General features: G+C 47.3%; 2 protein-coding genes and 1 long non-coding RNA gene across 3 annotated transcripts; all 3 read left to right on the top strand.

Annotated features, from left to right (window-relative positions):
• The first annotated feature begins 3,809 nt into the window (after positions 1-3,809).
• Positions 3,810-5,277, top strand: LOC109771902 (ananain). Its single transcript, XM_020330594.4, has 2 exons — positions 3,810-4,353; positions 4,448-5,277. Exons 1-2 carry the CDS (start codon positions 3,888-3,890, stop codon positions 5,041-5,043), a joined length of 1,062 nt encoding a protein of 353 aa, XP_020186183.1. The 5' UTR covers positions 3,810-3,887; the 3' UTR covers positions 5,044-5,277.
• A 255-nt stretch (positions 5,278-5,532) lies between these two features.
• Positions 5,533-6,284, top strand: LOC141042921 (zealexin A1 synthase-like). Its single transcript, XM_073511835.1, has 2 exons — positions 5,533-5,895; positions 5,955-6,284. The coding sequence occupies exons 1-2, from the start codon at positions 5,533-5,535 to the stop codon at positions 6,282-6,284; spliced, it is 693 nt and encodes a 230-aa protein (XP_073367936.1).
• A 598-nt stretch (positions 6,285-6,882) lies between these two features.
• Positions 6,883-10,408, top strand: LOC109771908 (uncharacterized). The gene is made up of 5 exons (XR_012204967.1): positions 6,883-7,249; positions 8,581-8,652; positions 8,732-8,801; positions 8,907-9,097; positions 9,185-10,408. It is a non-coding gene; the product is annotated as an uncharacterized lncRNA (long non-coding RNA).
• Positions 10,409-20,531: the final 10,123 nt, after the last annotated feature.

Here is a 20,531-nt window from a genome sequence, read left to right as displayed (position 1 = left end):
GATATCGGCGGCATGGCGCTGTGGAGGCTCGGCGTCCGATGCACGGAGAGGGACTCGCGTAGGAGTAGGTTGCTGTCTGGCGTCATGGTGACGTCGATGACAGAGTGGCCAGACAAGGTAGAAGCCTCAATATGATCTGAAGACGGACATGTGAAAGATGGCGGCGACGACACACGAGTGCGTCTGACCGGATTTTGCCCCAGATGGCTCGGCTGGGGCTTCCGAATATGTTTCGGCTTCCGGCTTTTGATGTTAGGCTTAGGTGAATGGTTTGGGTAGTGGCCCAACTAGCACCCCTTCATCATTTTGGATAGAAGTAGCGGCATGTGTTGCCAAGATGGTGAATTCAGGCACATTGTTGTAATACTTTGTAAGGTCCTCGAGAATAATCAATAAAGTGGCCGTATGCATCTCCCAGATGCAGAGGCCGGGGGTCATCCTCCTTTTCTAAAAAAAAATCGAGGATGAGGAGCATCCGATTTTTTTTTGGCATAAGTGCACGCCTCCCAGATATGCCAGTGTCACCATAAGAACAGTGGCCTTCTGACCTGAGAATCTGGACAGAAAATCGCATAGCCAAAGCTTAGGAGACAAAAAATTATAACGCCACAAGCTGATGCTGAAGACACTTTTACCATCTCCCAAACTTTTCTCGCATACGGGCTCTACATATTCTAGCCTTGCACAGAAACAACAAAAATCTGAAGTAACCAAGGTATGTGTCATTGGAAGATTCATTTGATATTCCCAATCTGGTTTTAACCCTCTAATTGACACCTTCCGGACAACCACGACCAAAGAACAATGAGGTTTTGTCTTTGTTGATCAACTGACCAGACCCATTACAATAAAGGTTTATGGTAGATTCCAAAGCATCCACACTACACATGTCACTTCTTGCAAAGAGGATGCCAGCAGAAAGGAGATGTGAAATGGGTGGACTAGAGCGACCATTCCTAATACCATGTAGCTAGTGGCAATTCTCCTTCTGAGCTAATAGACTTGACAGGCCTTAAGTGCACAAAAGAAACATGTAGGGGCTAATTGGGTCTCCTTAAAGAATCGCCCTCGAGGGAACAACCGGAGCAGTAAGCTCACCATTGAATTTGACAGCATATCTGACATTGGTCACACACCTCATCACCGAGCTGATCCATATCAGAGCAAAGACAAGCTTGGAGAGGCAGCCATGAAGATAACTCCACTCAACACAATCATATGCCTTCATCATACAAATATTCATGGCAAAGAAAAGTTGTTTTGCTTGTTGACGTCTTATAGTATGTAGTCGTTAGCAATCAGGGCATTATCAGTGCTCAATACAGCAGGCACAAAAGCACTTTGAAACTCTGAGATGACAACATGCAAAAGCAATTTCAGACAGTTAGCCAAAACTTTGGAGGCAGTTTTGTAAAGCACGTTGCATATACTTATAGGTCTAAAATTCCAAATGCTCTGGTCGTGCAACTTTAAGAATTAACACAATAAAAGAGTCACGTAAACCTTCAAGGATAAGCACAATCGCGACTCAATGCCCCTCTTTTTCAAGAAGCTTCTAACAACATGACAAATTTCCTCCCAATAAAGTTATAGTGAATCTGATAAAAGAGAGCGTGGAAACCATTCGGGCCTGGGGATTTTGTTGGACCCAAAAAGAGCAGCCTTGATCTCCTTATCAGTATAAGGGTTGCACAAGTTGTCATTCATCTCATGTGAAGCTTTGATGAATAGCATCAAGAGTTGCATCAACACCACCACAAGAGTAGCCTTGATCTCCTTTTCAGTATAAGGCTTGCACAAGTTGTCATTGATCTCATATGAAACTTTGTGGAATAGCATCAAGAGTTGCATCAACAACACCACAAGAGTCGGAGGTAAAGTTATTTTCATAAAACTCTTGCATCATACCCTTTATTTCACCTTGTGAGTCACACAAAGAGCCATCCTCACATAGCAAGGAATGAACTTCATTATTCCCCTTGTGTGACCTAGCATGTGCATGAAAAAACTCGGTGTTTCGCCCCCCTTCAAGGAGCCAATCCACTCTGGAGCGCTGACGCGCCATAGTTTTCTCATGCTCGAAGAGCTCGCACAACCGTGACTCAATGCCCCTCTCTTCAGTCAGAGAGCATCAGATACCGGGGTCGACAGTATAGAGCGCAACCGACGCTCCAATTTATTGATCTACTTCCAAACCGAACAGGACGAGTCCTGATTCCAAACCTTCAAGGATCCAGCAACCCTACGAAGATTATCCCAAGCAGCCTGAAGGGACAAGTCACCCATCCTCCCCTCTCGGCCCAGGCGCCTTCAAGATGATCTTTATAATCAGCCGCCCCTGAAGCCACATGGTCTCGTATTTAAATCCTTGTTGCACTGATCTGTGAGCCTGTATTGCCGTCGTCAGAGCAAGCCCGATAAGAATGGCACAATAGGAGGTTGTGATCACATGCTCAACATAGCAATCCTCATGCATATTTGTGAACAATACTAAAGGGCTGTTTGTTCGGTTTTGCTTGCACGCATTAGTCACCTTCTTCCTTCTTTTTCCTTCCTTCCTTCACGTCGGACCTCGCCGGAGAATCTATCTTAGGGGGGAGCCATGGTCCCATTATCTATCTTGGGGGGGGGGGGGCAGGTGATCGCCGAAGTTGTTTTCAGTGCGGTGGCCAGCACGGCGGTGGGAAGCGGTAGAGGGGAGGGCGGGGCGGTGAGGTGGCGCCAGCCGGCTGCGGGGGACGAAGGCAGGGGGCTAGGCCTGGGCTGGCCAGCGGCTACACGGGACGAAGAAGAAACCAGATGTTGAAGATGGATAGTGTCAGATCTGTTTACAACCGTTGGATGAGGATCGGATGGTCTAAAATAGAAGTGGCTGATGGAAGTTTTTTTTCCAGGTACCTGATGCATAGCCAGTCCCCTGTTTGTTTCAAGCTCACACCCATACAATATCATCCGCCCCCGGACATGAACCAAATAAGGGGTTAAATCAGTTGAGATGGAAGAAGTGCAATTCCTTGAAAACGTTAATCTGAGCACCTCATACAAATTAAGTATAAGCATATCGCAATAGATAGCCAGTTCCATCATGAATTCACCGTGACAATGCTGCGTGTCCATCAACCCTCACATGCAAAGTTGATGATCCCGTTGGAGAGACATCTCGGCGTCAAACAATGGCACGTTCAATCCAAATAAAATACTCAACCCATGCAGTAGGCAGATGACAGTTCTAGGGCTGGGCGGGCGTAAGATCACGAACAGAGCCGTCTACAATAGGGCAGAGCACTCTACGCAATTCTGTTGGAAACCAAATAAACCAATCCGTCCGTGTGGAGAAATTCTGCGAGTGCGCCGACTACGCAGCCCGCGCGATTTCCATTTCACACGCCACCTTTTGACCCGTTCAAAAATAGAAATAAAAATAAGAATGGACAAGCAATCAAGCAAAGCCAAAGCGCACGCCGATCCCGTTTCGATCAGAAAGCAACTCCTCCGGCTCCTCCACTTCGCCGTGCATCCGCGCGCATGCGACGGTATCCGTCCGTCGTACGTAGTGGGCTGGGCAGGCAGAGCACTCTGCCGCACCATCCGGGAAGCAGAAAAAATCTTCTCATCAGAGGAAGAAGATACTACTGCTACCGAGGGACAAGAGCAGCCGCCGGATGCTCGACTACGGCGCACGAACGCACTCCCTCATGCAATAATGATGCTGCATGCGCGCGACGACGGTGATCGATCGATCGACCACCTACGAGATTTCGTATCCGCTCCATCTTGCTCGACGTCCGCGCGCGTATAAATAGGAGCGCGCGCCGCATGGTTGCTACGTTCGTATACTCAATCCGCTAGCTAGCTAGCACGTGAACCGCTACAGAGCGAACCAACTAATGGCCCCGATTCCCAGCCTGCGCTGCCTCTGTGGCGCACTGCTTCTGCTCGTGTTCGTGGTTGCCGCTGTCGTTGTCGACGCCACGGTGCCCTCCCTGTCCCTGGCCGCCAGGCACGAGCGGTGGATGGCCAAGTTCGGGCGCGCCTACACGGACGCCGACGAGAAATTGCGCCGGCGGGAGGTGTTCGCGGCCAACGTGCGGCACGTTGATGCTGTCAACCGGGCGGGCAACCTGACGTACACGCTCGGGCTCAACCAGTTCTCCGACCTCACTGACGACGAGTTCCTGGAGACGCACCTCGGGTACCGTCACCAGCTTCGTCCTGAGGGCAACACGACGCTGGCAGCGGTGAACGTGTCCAAGGCTGCCGCTCCGAGGAGTGGCCAGTTCCAGTACATGCCGGACAGCGTGGACTGGAGGGCCCAGGGCGCCGTCACCCAAGTCAAGAACCAACGCTTCTGCGGTACTATATTCCTGCAGCTGCAGTGCATGCATGGCATACGCCAGAGCTCGCAAATTAGGACTAAATGTTTACACGTATGCGTGCGCGCGCGCAGGAAGTTGCTGGGCGTTCGCGGCCGTGGCGGCGACAGAGGGGCTGGTAAAGATTGGCACCGGCAACCTCATCTCCATGTCGGAGCAACAAGTCCTCGACTGCACGGGCGGCGCCAACACCTGCAGCGGCGGGGACATCAACGCCGCACTCCGCTATGTTGCCGCCAGCGGCGGCCTACAGCCGGAGGCGGCCTACGCGTATAGCGGCCAGCAGGGCGCGTGCCGCAGCGGCGGAGTCAGGCCGAATTCGGCCGCCTCCGTCGGCGCCCCGCGGTGGGCGCGCCTATACGGCGACGAGGGCCCGTTGCAGGAGCTCGCGGCCAGCCAGCCGGTGGCCGTGGCCTTGGAGGCCACGGACCCGGACTTCCGGCACTACAGGAGCGGCGTTTACGCCGGCAGCTCGTCGTGCGGGCAGAGGCTGAACCACGCTGTGACGGTGGTCGGATACGGGGCGGACGGCGGCGGGCAGGAGTACTGGGTGTTGAAGAACCAGTGGGGAACGGGGTGGGGCGAGGGGGGCTACATGCGCATCGCGCGCGGGAACGGCGCCAACTGCGGCATCGCAACCTACGCCTACTACCCGACCATGGACAGCTAGCTAATTAAACACCACACTAATGACTAGTCGGTGGATCATCGAACATCGTTTATCAGCTAGCTACAGTACCATGCAACTGCATACTCCCTCAATCTATATATACATAGGGCCTAATGTGTTTTTTGAGATTGCATTTGAGTATTGATAAGATTAATAGTATATGAGTTGTATAATGTGAAAATTATATTATTAGGAGCTCCTTTCACGTACGAATTTGACGGTATGCTTTGTGTAACTTGCATGTCATATATTATTGAGTATTTGACAAAAAACTACCACATTAGGGGTTGCCGTCCCACAGAACTATCACATTCAAAAAAGTGACTGATAACTACCAAAAATTTCTATTTTTGGAACTAAAAATTACCACTTTCGAAAAATGATCGGTTTAGACGATTTAAACACGTTTATGACATGCGGGACCCACCCGTCAGGGCTGACGTGGCGGCACAGTCAACTCTGTTTATTTTGACCGCTAAGTTGACCGTTATGCCAGGTGGGGCCCACACGTCGTTCTTCTTCCTCCTCTCTGTATCTTTCTTTGGCATTTTACCAAACACCTCATGTGCATCATCCTATGCTGCTTTCAGCCGGCGACCTGCCGCTCGTCGCGTGCAGCTTACACCACAGGGGCCACGGCTAGTCGGCAGCTTACACCACGTCCTGCTGTCGTGCTACGGCGACCTACCGCACCGGGCGCTGCGTGAGCTCGCCGGCAGGCACGGCCCTCTCATGTTGCTTCGCTTCGGCGCGGTGCCCACGCTGGTCATGTCCTCCGCCGAGGCGGCCAGGGAGGTCCTCAAGACGCACGACGCCGCCTTCGCCAGCCGCCACCTCACGCCCACGCTGGCCGTCTTCAGCCGCGGTGGGCACGACATCCTCTTCCCCCCTACGGCGACCTGTGGCGCCAGCTCCGCCGGGTGTGCGTCCTCGAGCTCTTCAGCGCGTGCCGCGTCCAGTCCTTCCGCCACATCCGCGAGGACGAGGCCGCCTGCCTGCTCCGCTCCGTCTCCGAGGAGTTCGCTCGCTCCGGCGACGCCGGCGCCGTCGTTGAGAGCGGCGAGGGGATGTCCCGCATGATAAACAACGTCGTGGTGCGCTCGGCCGTCGGCAACCGCTGCCCGCGGCGCGACGAGTTCCTGCGTGAGATCGATGAGTCGGTGAAATACAGAGATACGGAGTTCCTGCGTGAGATACAGAGAGGAGGAAGAAGAACGATGTGTGGGCCCCACCTGTCATAACGGTCAACTTAACGGTCAAAATAAACAGAGTTGACTGTGCCGCCACGTCACCCCTGAAGGGTGGGTCCCGCATGTCATAAACGTGTTTAAATCGTCTAAACCGGTCATTTTTCAAAAGTGGTAGTTTTTAGTCACAAAATTAGAAATTTTTGGTAGTTATCAGTCATTTTTTTGAATGTGGTAGTTCTGTGGGATGGCAACCCCTAATGTGGTAGCTTTTTGTCAAATACTCTATATTATTGCTCTAACATGTGGTCAAAGTTAGTCTTGAAAAATGCATTAGACCCTATATAGATGGATAGAGGGAGTATATATGGATTCTAAACAACGAAATAAGAATGGATGCATGGATCCATCGTAAGAACGATCCATTTGCCTACGTAACAAAACTTGATAGATTGTGTGAACCTTTTTCCCCCTCTTTGGAGCAAAAAGGAGGAGAGCGGCTACAGGTCAATCGACTGAAGCAGTCGATTAGTAAAACAAAGGAGAAGAAAAGAAGACGGAACAAAACTGACTAACCTAAAGTTAGGGTCAATCGATCAGCCCAGCAGCCAAACTGGCTGAAAAATATCAGTTTCCCTCTTCTGTCTTCTGTCCAGCCCAAAAAGAAAAAGGGCCTAAACCCGCTAAGGAACCAAACCCACTCCAATCAAAACAACATGATCCAGCTCACGCACAGATCACTAGGTCTTCTTCCTTCCTCCCTCTTCCCTGACCCACACAGCCGCCGCCATGGACGCAAAAACAAACCTCAGATGTGCTGTTGTCTTGTGATGTCTCTATAGATCTTGTCCTAACAATCCTTCCTTCCAACCTCCTTCTCCTACGATCGCCCAAAGTTCTACAACACCAGCACAAGTGGATGAGTCTTTATATCATACCCAAATCACATATCTATCTAAAGGAAAAGCAAAAGGAAGAAAAAGAAACATGGAGAAGAAGCTGCTTCGGGTCAGTGCAAGGTAAATGATGATCTGATCCCTCATCCCCTCTTCCTTTTTTTTGTGTTTTGATTTTGGTGCTGCATGTTATGTCACAACCTGACAATTGGATGAAACCACAATAGTAAGTTCAAAGAATGCACCAGAAATGGTAAAAAAATAATTGTTTCGAAAAAACTTACTGCAATCTACAAGTAAAAACAAAACACCTCCCTATAGGCATAATTGAAAAATTCCAAGGGACTGAATTTGCATATTCAGAGAATCGAACTTGCAGTTGTTGACCAAAAGCAACATACAAAGAAGTATAGTGCCAAAATTTGCATGCACATACTGAATTTGCATATTCAGAGAACCAAATTTGCATGGGTCGACCAAAAGCAACATACAAAGTTGTATAGTGCTAGCATGCATACACATGTACAAAAAGATAACCACAACATTCTCAACTAGTTGTACTACTAAATGTTTAACTACCGTCAAAGTAGAAAACCTACCTGAAAGCAGAATTGCACAAGCAGAAAACTACACTTGCACCCTGAAGCAAGAATCTGAAGTATCCATGTACAGACTAAATTTGCATTTTCAGAAAACTAAGCTTGCAGTTGATGTGGAGTAGCAACATAGAAAAAACTATACTAAAACTATGCATACATATACTATGATCATGCATTCTACAGTATCCTATCCTGCTTGTCCTAAAACAACACCCTTGAAGCAGAATCTAAATTTGCATAATCAGAGAACTAAACTTTCACTTGTTCTTCAACAACAACATACAAGAACTATAAATACGAGCATGCATACATATTTACAGAAATATAACTACCACATCTAGGGCTAAAGAAGTTGTAAAAGTAAAAGTTAAGGCAATACGGCTCCCTAAGGATAGCACAAAAAACCTATCTAGGAAATAAATTTGGATATTCAGAGACATAACCGTAACATGTAGACCTAGTTATTTAACTAGTTTTTGGACTACAAGAATTTCAGATAGCTGAGTTTCATATTCAGATAACCAGAAACATTAATCAAGTAGGGAAAAAGTTTGAGTATACATAAGGTACAAAACCTCCGTACGAGCATATAGACTTGCATCTTCAAGCAAGCAAACTAGCAATTATTTTCCAGAGCTAATGAACAAGTTCATGACTAAAACGGAATTTGCATTTTCACGCAAGGAAAATTACACAAAATATTCAACAGCAAGGATAGTATGAGAGTACAGATAGACAAGAAGACAACACGGTAAGCAAAAGGTTTCTAATATTGTACTAGCACACTAATTTTCTTTCCAATCTGACATTTTCCAAACAAATAGAATACACAATATTTGGTATAAATTTTTGCAGGTGCTGAAAAATTCAGGTCAAGGGAATGAACATGTGCAGTTGGTTAAAAATTCAATTAATGTAACTTATGAGGTTAGTTTATATTCTTTTTTAAATTCTAATAATAGCAAAGTACCAAAAAACTAACATCTGGGTGAAACTTTCATTATAGGAGGCATTGCTTGCACAAAGCTATGGGGGACAAGAAGAGCAACACTACACAACAAAACAAAAAGAATTAAGTAAACAATTGTAGTATAAAAGTATATCATATAGCATAAAAAAATATATGCATGCACAGTTTTCCAAGATCCTAAAAAACTTCATCTCTGATTTATGTTTTGCAGGAATTAATTGAACTTCAGTTTGGAAAGCAAAGTTTCCAAATGATTAATGAGCTGCTAGCACCACAAGGAGCCACACATTCTTACACACAACTCATGCAACAAATGACTGTGATGGGTCATCTTCAAAGTGACAACATGGCAATCCTATAACAAGTTTCACTTCGCTCTTGACAGCAGTCATAAATGCTGAGGTATGTGTTATTACTAAAACCTATATTCTAGGTTTTGCATGAAGTTAAATAGTACAGTACTACTACCTGACATGAATTAACTTGCAGGATCAGCATCTAATTGCAGAACCAATAATAAGCAACCATACGCAAGTAGAAGAAGAACATCAAGTTGAAGAAGAAGATGAACATGAAGCAGATGAGTATAATTCTGAATGCAACAGTGATCAAAATGAAACTGATCCAGAGCAACATTACCTACAATGCAGTAGTGATCAAAATGAAACTAATGCAGAGGAAGATTACCTGGAAGAAAATACAATAAGTTGTGATCAGTTCTGTGCAGATCACGGGGATTCAGAATTGCACCAAATAGAGCAGAGTTGGAACAATTTTGATTCAGTTATTGAGCAAGAAATGATAATAACTGAAAAAGAAGTATTAGCACATAGCAATGAGGGAGCATTGCAAGGTCCTGATTACGCAGAAACAACAGATACAGATGGCACAAGTGGGAGTGATGAATCAGAGTTTGAAACAGAGCAACAACAAGATGGAGAAACAGAAAAAAAACAATTGTCACCTTGATAACAGTGCTGAGTTCCCAAAGTCAGAACAACAGGATGAGATCATAAATGTATCAAGCAATAATAAGATATCACGAAAATATAAGAAAGATAACAAAGATGAAAATAAGTTATCTCAGGAAGATATATAATTTTTCCTTTAGAATGAGAGCATAGAAAAGGCATTGAAACTAAGCCAAGAAGATGAGAAGAATCACATGCCAGCACTTAACATGTCGTTTGAAAGTGATGTTCATGCACACCGATTCTACAACGAATATGCAGCTATCACAGGGTTCTCTATACAGAAAGATGCAAAATATCACTGCCAAAAGAAAGATGCTCACAACAACAAAATGACAAGATTTACTATGAAGTGAAATAGGTCTGATAAACCTAGAAATAGGACAAAACCGACAGCAGCAGGAGCAAAAAGGAGAAAGTATAAATGTGATATGAATGCCCTATTGAGCTTGAGAACATGACAGACAGAAGAAGGAACTATAAAATTAAAACAGGTTGTCAAGCTCAAATGGTTGTTACCTAGAAATTTGAGCTTGCACAATGGGTGGTGACAAGGCTAATCATTGAGCATAACCATGAACTACATCCACCAGGGGAAGTGAGGTTCCTGAGGTCACACAAAGATATCACTGAACAAGAGAAAGACTTGATCAGGACTTGCAAACGAGTGAACATACCAACTAGAAAGATAATGACAATTATGGATTTGTTTCAAGGAAAAGGGCTATCTCCATTGACTAACACAGCGAAACAGATTAGCAACTGATACGTCTCCAACGTATCTATAATTTTTTATTATTCCATGCTATTATAGTATCAATCTTGGATGTTTTATATGAAATTATATATATATATATATATATATATATATATATCATTTTTTGGGACTAACATATTAAATTAGTGTCAAGTGCCAGATGCTGTTATTTTGTGCCTAATTTTGGTTTTCCAGGAAATCAGTACCAAACGAAGTCCAAATGACATGAAACCTTTTGGCGATTTTTTTCTGGACACAAGAGACACTAGAAGCTTCGGGAGGAGGCCAGAAGGCGAAGGAGGTGGCCACGAGACACCAAGGCGCGCCTCGGGGGGTAGGCGGGCCCTGGTGCCTCATGGGCCCCTCGTTCCTCTATTTGACTTAATTCCGATTATATAAATTCTCTAAAATCGGGAAACCAACAGAGAGCCACCCAAAACACTTTTTCCACTGCCACAAGCTTCTGTTCTTGCGAGATCCCATCTGGAGGCCTTTTTTTGGCACTCTGCCGGAGGGGGAATCGATCACGGAGGGCTTCTACATCAACGTTGCTGCCCCTCCGATGATGTGTGAGTAGTTTACCGTAGACCTACGGGTCTATAGCTAGAAGCTATATGGCTTCTTCTCTCTATTTGATCTTCAATACAATGTTCTTCTTGATGTTCTTGGAGATCTATTCGATGTAATCCTTTTTGTGGTGTGTTTGTTGGGATCCGATTAATTGTGGGTTTATGATAAGATTATCCATGAATATTATTCGAGTCTTCTGTGAACTCTTTTATGCATGTTTGTTATAGCTTTGTATTTCTCTCCGATCCATCCGTTTGGTTTGGCCAACTAGATTGATTTATCTTGGAATGGGACAGGTGCTTTGTGATGGGTTCGATCTTGCGGTGCTCAATCCCAGTGACAGAAGGGGACGTGACACATATTTGTATCGTTGCCATTAAGGATAAAACGATGGGGTTTATTCATATTAACTGGATTTACTTTGTCTACATCATGTCATCTTGCTTAAGGCGTTACTCCATTCTTTATGAACTTAATACTCTAGATGCATGCTGGATAGCGGTCGATGTGTGGAGTACTAGTAGTAGATGCATGCAGGAGTCGGTCTACTTGTCTCGGACGTGATGCCTATATACATGATCATTGCCTTGGATATCGTCATGATTATTCGCTTTTCTATCAATTGCCCAACAATAATTTGTTTACCCATCGTATGATATGTTCAAGAGAGAAGCCTCTAGTGAAAACTATGGCCCCGGGTCTATCTTTATCATATATTAAGATCCAAATATACCTTGCTGCAATTTTATTTACCTTATTTTATTTTGTGTTTTTGTTTATCTATCTATCACTACGAGATTTGATCCTTGCAATTAACCGCCAAGGGATTGACAGCCCCTTGTGATGGTGTCCTAGACTAGGGGGTACTCACCAAGTTGGCCCAGGCTCCTGGGGTTGGGCTGATGGGCCCTAATTCTTATCAAGATGGACTCCGAGGCTGCACGATGGGGCGTGATCAGGATTGCATCTGCCGAAGACTTGTCGTATACTCCATGACATCTCCTACCGCCTCCACGCTAAGATATCGACCTTGTAACCATAGATACCCTACCTGGCGTGTATATAAGCCGAAGGGTTTAGTCCGCAGAGTGGACATCAATGCAATCTCATTCACCTAGCCCTAGAGTTAGACCACATCTTACGATCTCGAGGTAGATCAACTTTGTACTGGATACATCTATATCAATATAAACAAGAGCATGACATAGAGTTTTACCTCCATCAAGAGGGCCCAAACCTGGGTAAAACATTGTTGCATTGTTCATGTTACCATCTATCCGAGATCCACAACTCGGGACCCCCTACCCAGAGGTCTGCCAGTTTTCACACTGACACTAGCGCTTTCATTGAGAGTTCCACTGTGAGATCGACAGAAGAATCGATGGCTCATCTGTAGAGCAACTGCGGCAACAGTCACGAGAGCGTCTATGCCCCCGGCCAATTTTTTGTGTTCGGCAGCAAGATTTTCTGCGCCAACTCGACTGGCCATCTGGCCTCCGTCCAGAACTACGCCGCAGGTCAGATCATGACCTTTGGAGGCCTAGAGTACACCGCGGACCTCCGCGCCGAACTCGTCTTGTCAGCCTGGACACCCGACCGATTTGAGGATCTATTCGGCATCGAAGGTTCGATCCTGGAACCGATCTTCCTCGAGGACATCAGATCAGAATCCGTGATGTCATCGGAGAGCCCCGGCGTAATGACGCCGGGCGATCTCACCTCGACCCCCGGACCGGACTCGGGTCCAGTCCCTGTCTTTGAAGCTACGTCGGATCAAGAGCCGACCCCGGCGCAGGATCTAGGACCACGCACGGATCCTCTCCACGCTGAACTACACGCAGGGCATACCTCGAGTCTGCCCCGCTTATAGCTAGGCTATGAAGTCCGAAGTATCTCACCTGAACGAGATGCTGATCGAATTCAGTGCATGTCTGTCTCGCACGACAATACTTCGGTTTATGACAAGATCGGACTTAAAGCCGACGATCGGGAAATTTACATCCCACCCACCACCCACCTACTTGCCACGGTCGATGACTTAACCGACGTGTTAGACTACGGCGAGGCCACGGACATGGATGAAGATGCCGATGGCCCCACAAAACACACTTCTCCCTGGTAAACACTAGCAAGTGGACTGCGACATCCACCTATGATGTGTACATGGTTGACACTCCTAGATCCCCTCCAAGGCATCGACGCAGACGCAGAAGGGGCAACAACATGGAACCCAGCGGCAACAACGTCACCGCAAATGACGACGACATAGCAGCCGGTGACGCCGATAACCCTAAAGAGGACTTTCAATCCTCCCCAGTGCAGAATGGAAGTCCCGAAGGAAACCCCGAGGACTTAGATCTCGACGACCTCTTTGAAGGTGCCGACGACAATTATATGCTGGAGTCCGAGGAAGACGACTACATCGTCCCCGAAGACCCTTTCGAACAAGAACACTTCCGACGGCGCCTCGCCACCACCGCTCGAAGCATGAAACGCAAGTAGCTGTTGCTGCAAGCGAACACAAATGCACTGAACGAAAAGTGGGTCGAAGTACTCTCGGCAGAACAAGATCTCGAAGACCGACACTGTAGCGCGCCAAAATCATACCCACGCAGGCGTCTGCTGCCGGAGTTCGATGAAGAACTAGCTGCCGATGATCTGGACCGACCCCCTAGAGGTCGGAACAGGCCAGTGCGAGAAAATTTCAATACTCGACCGGCTCCACGTCGCTATGGCAAGGACTCCGTGGACTACCTAGACCCTCATGACGTTTGACGTCACATCGAGGCAAACCGAGCGTGATGCGGAGCATCCTTCGGGCATCCCCATGGGCGCTCCATCACCTCCACAAGCATTAAGAGGACCGATGACGAGAGCTCACGCATGTACCATCAAAACCGAGGTTAACTCTTTCCTCTACGAACTTCATTCGGTTTCACATGAGAGTCGGGTCCTACCTCAAATAGAAATGTTGTGCCTTGTTAGGTACCAAGGAGTTGATCATGAAGATGCTTTGACAGAGATACAAGCGACCATGGAGAAGGAAGGGATGGAAGAAGGACGCGAGAAGCATGAAGCTACGGAGAAGGCACAAGTGCCTGGACACCCCAGGTGCCCGGCCCTCCTTCACCTGGGTGCCCGGGCCTCCGGCCACCACCCCGGGCAGGCCCTCTACACACCCCGGGTGCCCGGCCGAAACCTGGGAGGCGCCCCGGGTGCCCGCCCCCCCGCTGGGAGCTGCTGCTCCACCCCCGGGTGCCCGGGCCACCACATCCCGGGTGCCCGGTCCCCTCTAGCCGGCCCAGCCCGGTCCGGGTGCCCTGCCCCTGCTAGCCCGGGTGCCCGGCCACCCATGAGCAGCCGCCCCTGTCCGGTCCGGGTGCCCGGATCCCTCCGAATGCCTGCGTGCATATTTGGGTTTTGGACCCTTGTATCCCCCTCTCCCTCACATTTTGTCCCTAGGCTATATAAACACCTCCCATAGCTCATTAGAAGGATAGCAAAGTATATGAGAGACATTAGAGAGCTTTGCTCCTTGTACCCACTCCTCTAGGAGATCAAGACCTCCTAGGAGAAGATCCCTAGTGGATATCAAGCCCCCATCTTGTGTCAGGACCGGATTTTTCGGGATATATTTTCCCAGAAAATGATCCTTGTGCTCATCAGCCCCAGGATTACTGTTAGCTGATGAGGCACCAACTTGATACAGAAATTCCAAGCAACGTACATAATATGTAGTACAAGACCATTGTGGCCTATGAGTACAACAAATGGTTTCTAGTGGCTGATGGCGGAAGCGGTTTGTTGTTCATCTGCGTCTATGGGACTCCATTTCCCACATGAACAGCTGACCTGGATAACTCCTATCTTCGCGAGGCTGCTGTCACCATTGCGTGGGTTCCGGCGCTATCATCGCAACGCTCCTCTCCTTGCACGAAATCTAGCCAAGACAATAGCCAGGGACAAGCCAGTGAGTACTTTTGAATGTACTCGCAAACATTATGAACACTGGTATAATATAACAAGGGATAATCATGCTCTGAAATATTCTATGATCATAACGTCAGTCACGAAATAAAAATCCATGATGCACGCAAGCAGGTTGTTTATATAAAACATGAGTATGCAATCAGAGAGTAGAAATAGAATGCACCGATCGGGTGTCTGAAGCGACGCCTCGAAAGGATAATAAGATAAATCATGCCTCAGTCGGGCGTCTGAGCGACACCACATAAAGGGCTTATAAATAAAAGAAATAACAAGCATGCCACAGTCGGGCGTCTATGCGACACCACATAAAGGGCTTATAAATAATAGAAATAACAAGCATGCCACAGTCGGGCGTCTGTGCGACACCACATAAAGGGCTTATAAATAATTTAAATAACAAGCATGCCACAGTCGGGCGTCTGAGCGACACCACATAAAGGGCTTATAATTAATTTAAATAACAAGCATGCCACAGTCGGGCGTCTGAGCGACACCACATAAAGGGCTTATAAGTAATTTAAATAACAAGCATGCCACAGTCGGGCGTCTGAGAGACGCCACATAAAGGGCTTATAAGAGAATGATCACAGTGAATATCCAGGAGGTAGAACCGTCCCAGGGATACTCAATAATTCAAATAATGTAAATGGTTAGTCCATAATAATAGTGATCATAATCATCATGAGTCACAAGTCATGATCCATGTTCTGGTTTAGCAATTTTTCCTCCGAAGACCGACACTAAGACCGACACTTGACCCATCCCAGACTGTAGTCCTTACCCATGGACACGGCTATTCGAATAGATGTATAATCTCTGCAGAGGGTGTACTCTTTACCCACGGGTAACGGATTTCTTTAGTCCATCGGGACTAATTCCGTCTACGGTCTTTTAATTGAAAACACACCTAACCGCACACACCAGCCTAACTTACCGGTGTCTGGAATCACCCACGACACCCGTTAAGCGAAACTCTAAGTGGGGAGGCTACGACCTCGACTTAGCATAGGATCACAAAATTTATACCGCGCACAAACTAGGGGAGCTACCCCTTCGGCTACAACCGAAACACCCATGCCCCCGGACCAGGTGGCATGCCTACCGGATGCCTCCGGTATATTCCACCATGGCCTCTCTGTACGGTGTGTGCTTGGTAAGGGGTTGAGAACTTACTGAACCGTACCCTACCTATGGCAGGGACAAGTGGTAGTACGAAACAAGTATGGGGGTTACTGGAACAAGACTCGATCTACGGCCGACTCAGGAGGTTTAAGTATTCCCTGCATGATTAGCATAGCAAATGTGTTTCAACCAACAGACAAAATCCCCACTCATCATACCTTACTATGCCATACCGGACACAACCGTCTCGACGGAGACTGGAGACAAGCTCGTGTCTACCCAAGACAGAGGCTTTCCCGGATTCCTTTCGGTATGCATGAAAGGCATGCGATGGTGATTACTATCACAATGCATCCATTTCCAACAGCAAAGAATCTTCATTATGCACTCATGCGTATGATTGTATCGTCACATAAAATAACGAATGCTCCATGTCAAGGTGGTGTTGTAACCGTATCAAACAATACACAAATATATTATGCCAGGGTTCAGAATGCTTGCCTTCAAGTTGTGGAGAGGCAGGGTGCATTCCAAAACTTTTTGAAAGTTTCCTTCTCCCTCCAAAAATCCTATTTTGAGAAAATTCAAATTAACACACAATTTTAAAACAGTACAAAAAAGGTGTCTGGAAAATTTTCAAATAAATATGAAAATAAACTAGACAGAATTTGAGAAACAACAAAAAAAGAATCAAGTCATTTGGACTTATATTTAAAAAGATATAGCCAGTCAAAGTTTCAGTCGAAATCTGATTTTAAAATAAAACAGAAAAGAAAACGTTTCGGACGAAATACGCTTTCGAGAGGGGGACACGTACTTCGGGCTTTACGCCTCCACTTAACCCGCGTGGGCCGACCCGTGGGTCACTGACAGTGGGCCCCTTGGGTCCACTGGTCAGGTTTGACCAGTCGTCCCCGCCTTCCTCTCTTCTGGCCGAACGGAGGCGGAGCTCCGGCGATCGCCGTCGGCGAACGGAGGCTCCTCGCAGGGTTCTGATGGCGGGGATGGATCCACCAGTCCAGGGCGGTCCTCCCGGTGGTTGCTAGGCTGGCGGGGGTGGAGGGGGTCCCCGGCGGCGAGCTCCGCGGCGGACGGTGGTTCTGGTGGATTTGGGCTTCGAGCTACGGTGGCTCCCGATCGAGGCTGAGGTGCTGGGTAGCTCCGCACGGTCGAGGGGAGGAGGATGGGGGCACGGGAGGGGGTTAGGGCCTCGGTCTTGGTCGGATTTCACCGGAGTGTGGCGGCGGCGGAACCTGCCGGAGGTGAGGAAGACGACCTCCTCCCTTGATCGCTGACTGTGGGGGCTCTGGAGAGGAGGTATGAGGCTGCTTGAGGGCCTGGACGAGCTCGGGGGCTCCTTATATAGGCAGTCGAGGTCGGTTCCGCGGCGGGCGGAGATAGGATCGGCGAACCGACGTTCTGCAGCCTGCAGGACGACGTGGCGGCGACGGGCGCTAGTGGACGAGCTCGCAGATAAGCTTGGACTGCTCCAGAGGCGAGCTGGCGAGCGGCTGTGGCTCGGGCGGCGCCGTCCATGGCAGGGGCCTGCCGCAGACGCCGGCGTGCCGCCAAGGGGCTCTAACGGCGGCGCTGTAGGGCGCCAGGGGGAAGCTTGGAGCGCTCTGATGTGTGGACGAGGACGGGCGTGGCTCTGCAGGCGAGCAAGGGCCAGGGGCGGGACGCGGTGGCTCGGGTGCGCGCGTGCAAAACGTGCGCTCTGGGCGCGCCCAGAGCACGCATGCCAGGCGCTCGATGAAATGACAACGCGTGATAGAGGGCTCCAATCCATATGGGGTTTAACAGTGTGGAGCTATAGACTAGTGTAGAGCCCTAAGACATGCTGGTTAGGCAAAGCAAGCAGGTTCCTAATGTAAACTAGAAATTATGCCAAATCTGGCCATGCACTTAAACTGTTTGGTGAAATGCCAAGGGCATCTAGGCATCTCTTCTGCTGGCCAAAGTCTCCAGGTCAAAGTCTCTTTAGATGTAGGTGAGGGTGGCAAGGTTAGTTTGTCAAAAACAAAAACTTGTTAGTGCAAGTTTTTGAGAAAACCAATTCTGGACAGAAAGTAAAGGGCATAGTTTCATGGACCAAAAATACTCCAATGGGTCCATTCTCCTGGACTTAAGGGTTTTGCAGGGGGGACTATAAGCAGGAGAAAGAATCAAGGGTAAAAGGGCAAGTTAAAATATGGTTGCAGTATAAAATACCAAACTGAGCCAGAGAGCAAAAGAGGATGTTTTGCTCAAATTTTTTCAAAGAACACTCATGGGTTTTTGCATAAAGTTGAATTATATGCATCTACTGACATCTCCAAACACTTGGAAGAATTTTTAAAGAAATATTTAAATAGGCTGTAGTGCAAAATTACCAACTGGACCAGATTTGAAAATTTGGTGTAGAGCTCAAAATCTCCAATGACCAAAATATATTTTTGCATAAAAGTGATGTGGAAACATCACATGACATCCCCAAATTTTGGTTGAAATTTTAAAGAAGTATTTGAAAGGGTTACAGTGCAAAAGAGGCTCCATAACTTATGAAAAATCATTTTTAGAAGAATAAAGCTCAGGAAAAACAATTATGCAAATAAACCCACTGATAAAAGAAATTTTTTCTTGAGAGGGTATACAAGTCCAATAATATTTTTGGAAGGTTTTCACTTGGGGTAAAAACTTCACAATATCAAAGAAAAGAGAGGTTCTGAAATCAAAAGATAAATCCAGAAAATAAAAATTTAATTTCCTCGCAAAATTTTAATAAACAAAATATGGTTAAATTTTTGGGGTGTTACATCTTGGGAAGGATCCCCATCATAAGATCATCAAGACCTCATTCCTCATAGGATTGGGATGAACTAGTACCTTGTATGTTTCCTTTCTTGTCCTTGAATCATTGTGACCTCTTGTGTGTTCTTGGATGTAGCATATGTGTGATTGGATCTAGTCAATTTGAGTGTTTCCCCTCTCTCGTGTTCTTCATGTTCTTGGGGATTTCCCCTCCAATTCGTGAGAGATCTCCATCTAGGGTTCCACCCTACAACATCTTGGTATCAGAGCCAAGGTTTCTCACGAAATTGGAGCCCCCCTTCTTGTTCTCTAGCCTAATTTTGCTTGTTCTTGCCCAATTTCGAAAATCCCCACCAAAAATAGCCCCAAATTTTTTTTTTGTGATTTGTTGGTTTGATGAGGTTTTGTTGGATTTGATCTGTGGGTTTGCTTGGTTTCAAGTGGGTCTAGCCTTCCCCCCATCCATCTCCACCTTTCCCTCCACGAAACCCACCAATTTCTTCCATTTCTCCATGAATTTCCGCCCAACTCTGTGACCCCCGGGCACCCGGACCTCAAACCCGGGCACCCGGACCCCCCGTGCATCCCTGCTGACCACCCCGGGTGCCTGCACCCTGAACCCCCGGGCACCCGCACCCCGAGCTGTTTTCCCCTGCCCACCCCGAGTGCCTGCACCCCTGACCACCGGGCACCCGCACCCCCCCGAATCAGCCCAACACCATCACCATTTCGGCCATAACATTCGCTCCCGGAGTCCGATTTTGATGTTCTTTAGCTCGTTGAGTAGCTATTGACATCCCCATCCATCTAGATAGGTTCCAACACCATTTGACTCCATCAAAAGTTTGGCATTTTGTCATCTTTGCTTAGGCCATCCACCATATCATTCGCAAAACCACCATAGCTTTCCGCAACCTAACCCTTTTTGCTCCATTTAGCATTTGTGGTTGCTTGAGTGGTGACTTGAGTCTCCTAGATGTTTAGGCTACTTAGGTACGGTTGCTTCTTCATCACCCACCACCACCACTTGCGCATTGCTAACTCCGGAACCACCAACGCATTCCGCTACCACCATTTGACATTTTTCCTTTGAGATTTTGAGTTTGCGGTTTTTCCGTTTCCTAGGGTATTTCGGCTAACTAGGAATGTTCGACATCGAGAACACCGTCGCTCAACTTCGTCAAGGATTCATCAACGACCACCTTCACCATTTTGACACCCTAACCGTAAGCAAGAACGATAACCTCTATATCATCTTGGTATCATGGTATCCCATTGTACATGCATTCTTGCCATTGCATTGTTACCCCCTAGCCCATTTTGCGTCACTTACCTATCGAGACTAGCCTTTGAGTATTGCCGGCAACATTACTTGTGCACATTAGTGATCCGTACCTTCCATTGCATACATACCATATCATATTGGTATCATCTTGGTCATCATATCATCCCTTGTGTCACAGGATTGTTCCCGCATATACGCAATTGCTATCTTGGTTTGTGCATTTCGCATAAGTGGCCATACAAAAAAAAGAAGAAAAAGAGAATAAGCTTTTAAGAAAAAAGAGAGCAAAGAAGCTTGTGAGCAAGAGCCCTAGCATCGCCACATTGCATACCATACTACCATATTGATCAT

This window comes from Aegilops tauschii, chromosome 3, assembly GCF_002575655.3.
Source record: "Aegilops tauschii subsp. strangulata cultivar AL8/78 chromosome 3, Aet v6.0, whole genome shotgun sequence".
In the NCBI taxonomy this organism is placed as follows: Eukaryota; Viridiplantae; Streptophyta; class Magnoliopsida; order Poales; family Poaceae; genus Aegilops; species Aegilops tauschii.
The sequence above is the reverse complement of the archived record's forward strand: the minus strand, read 5'-3'. Positions and strand labels throughout refer to the sequence as shown.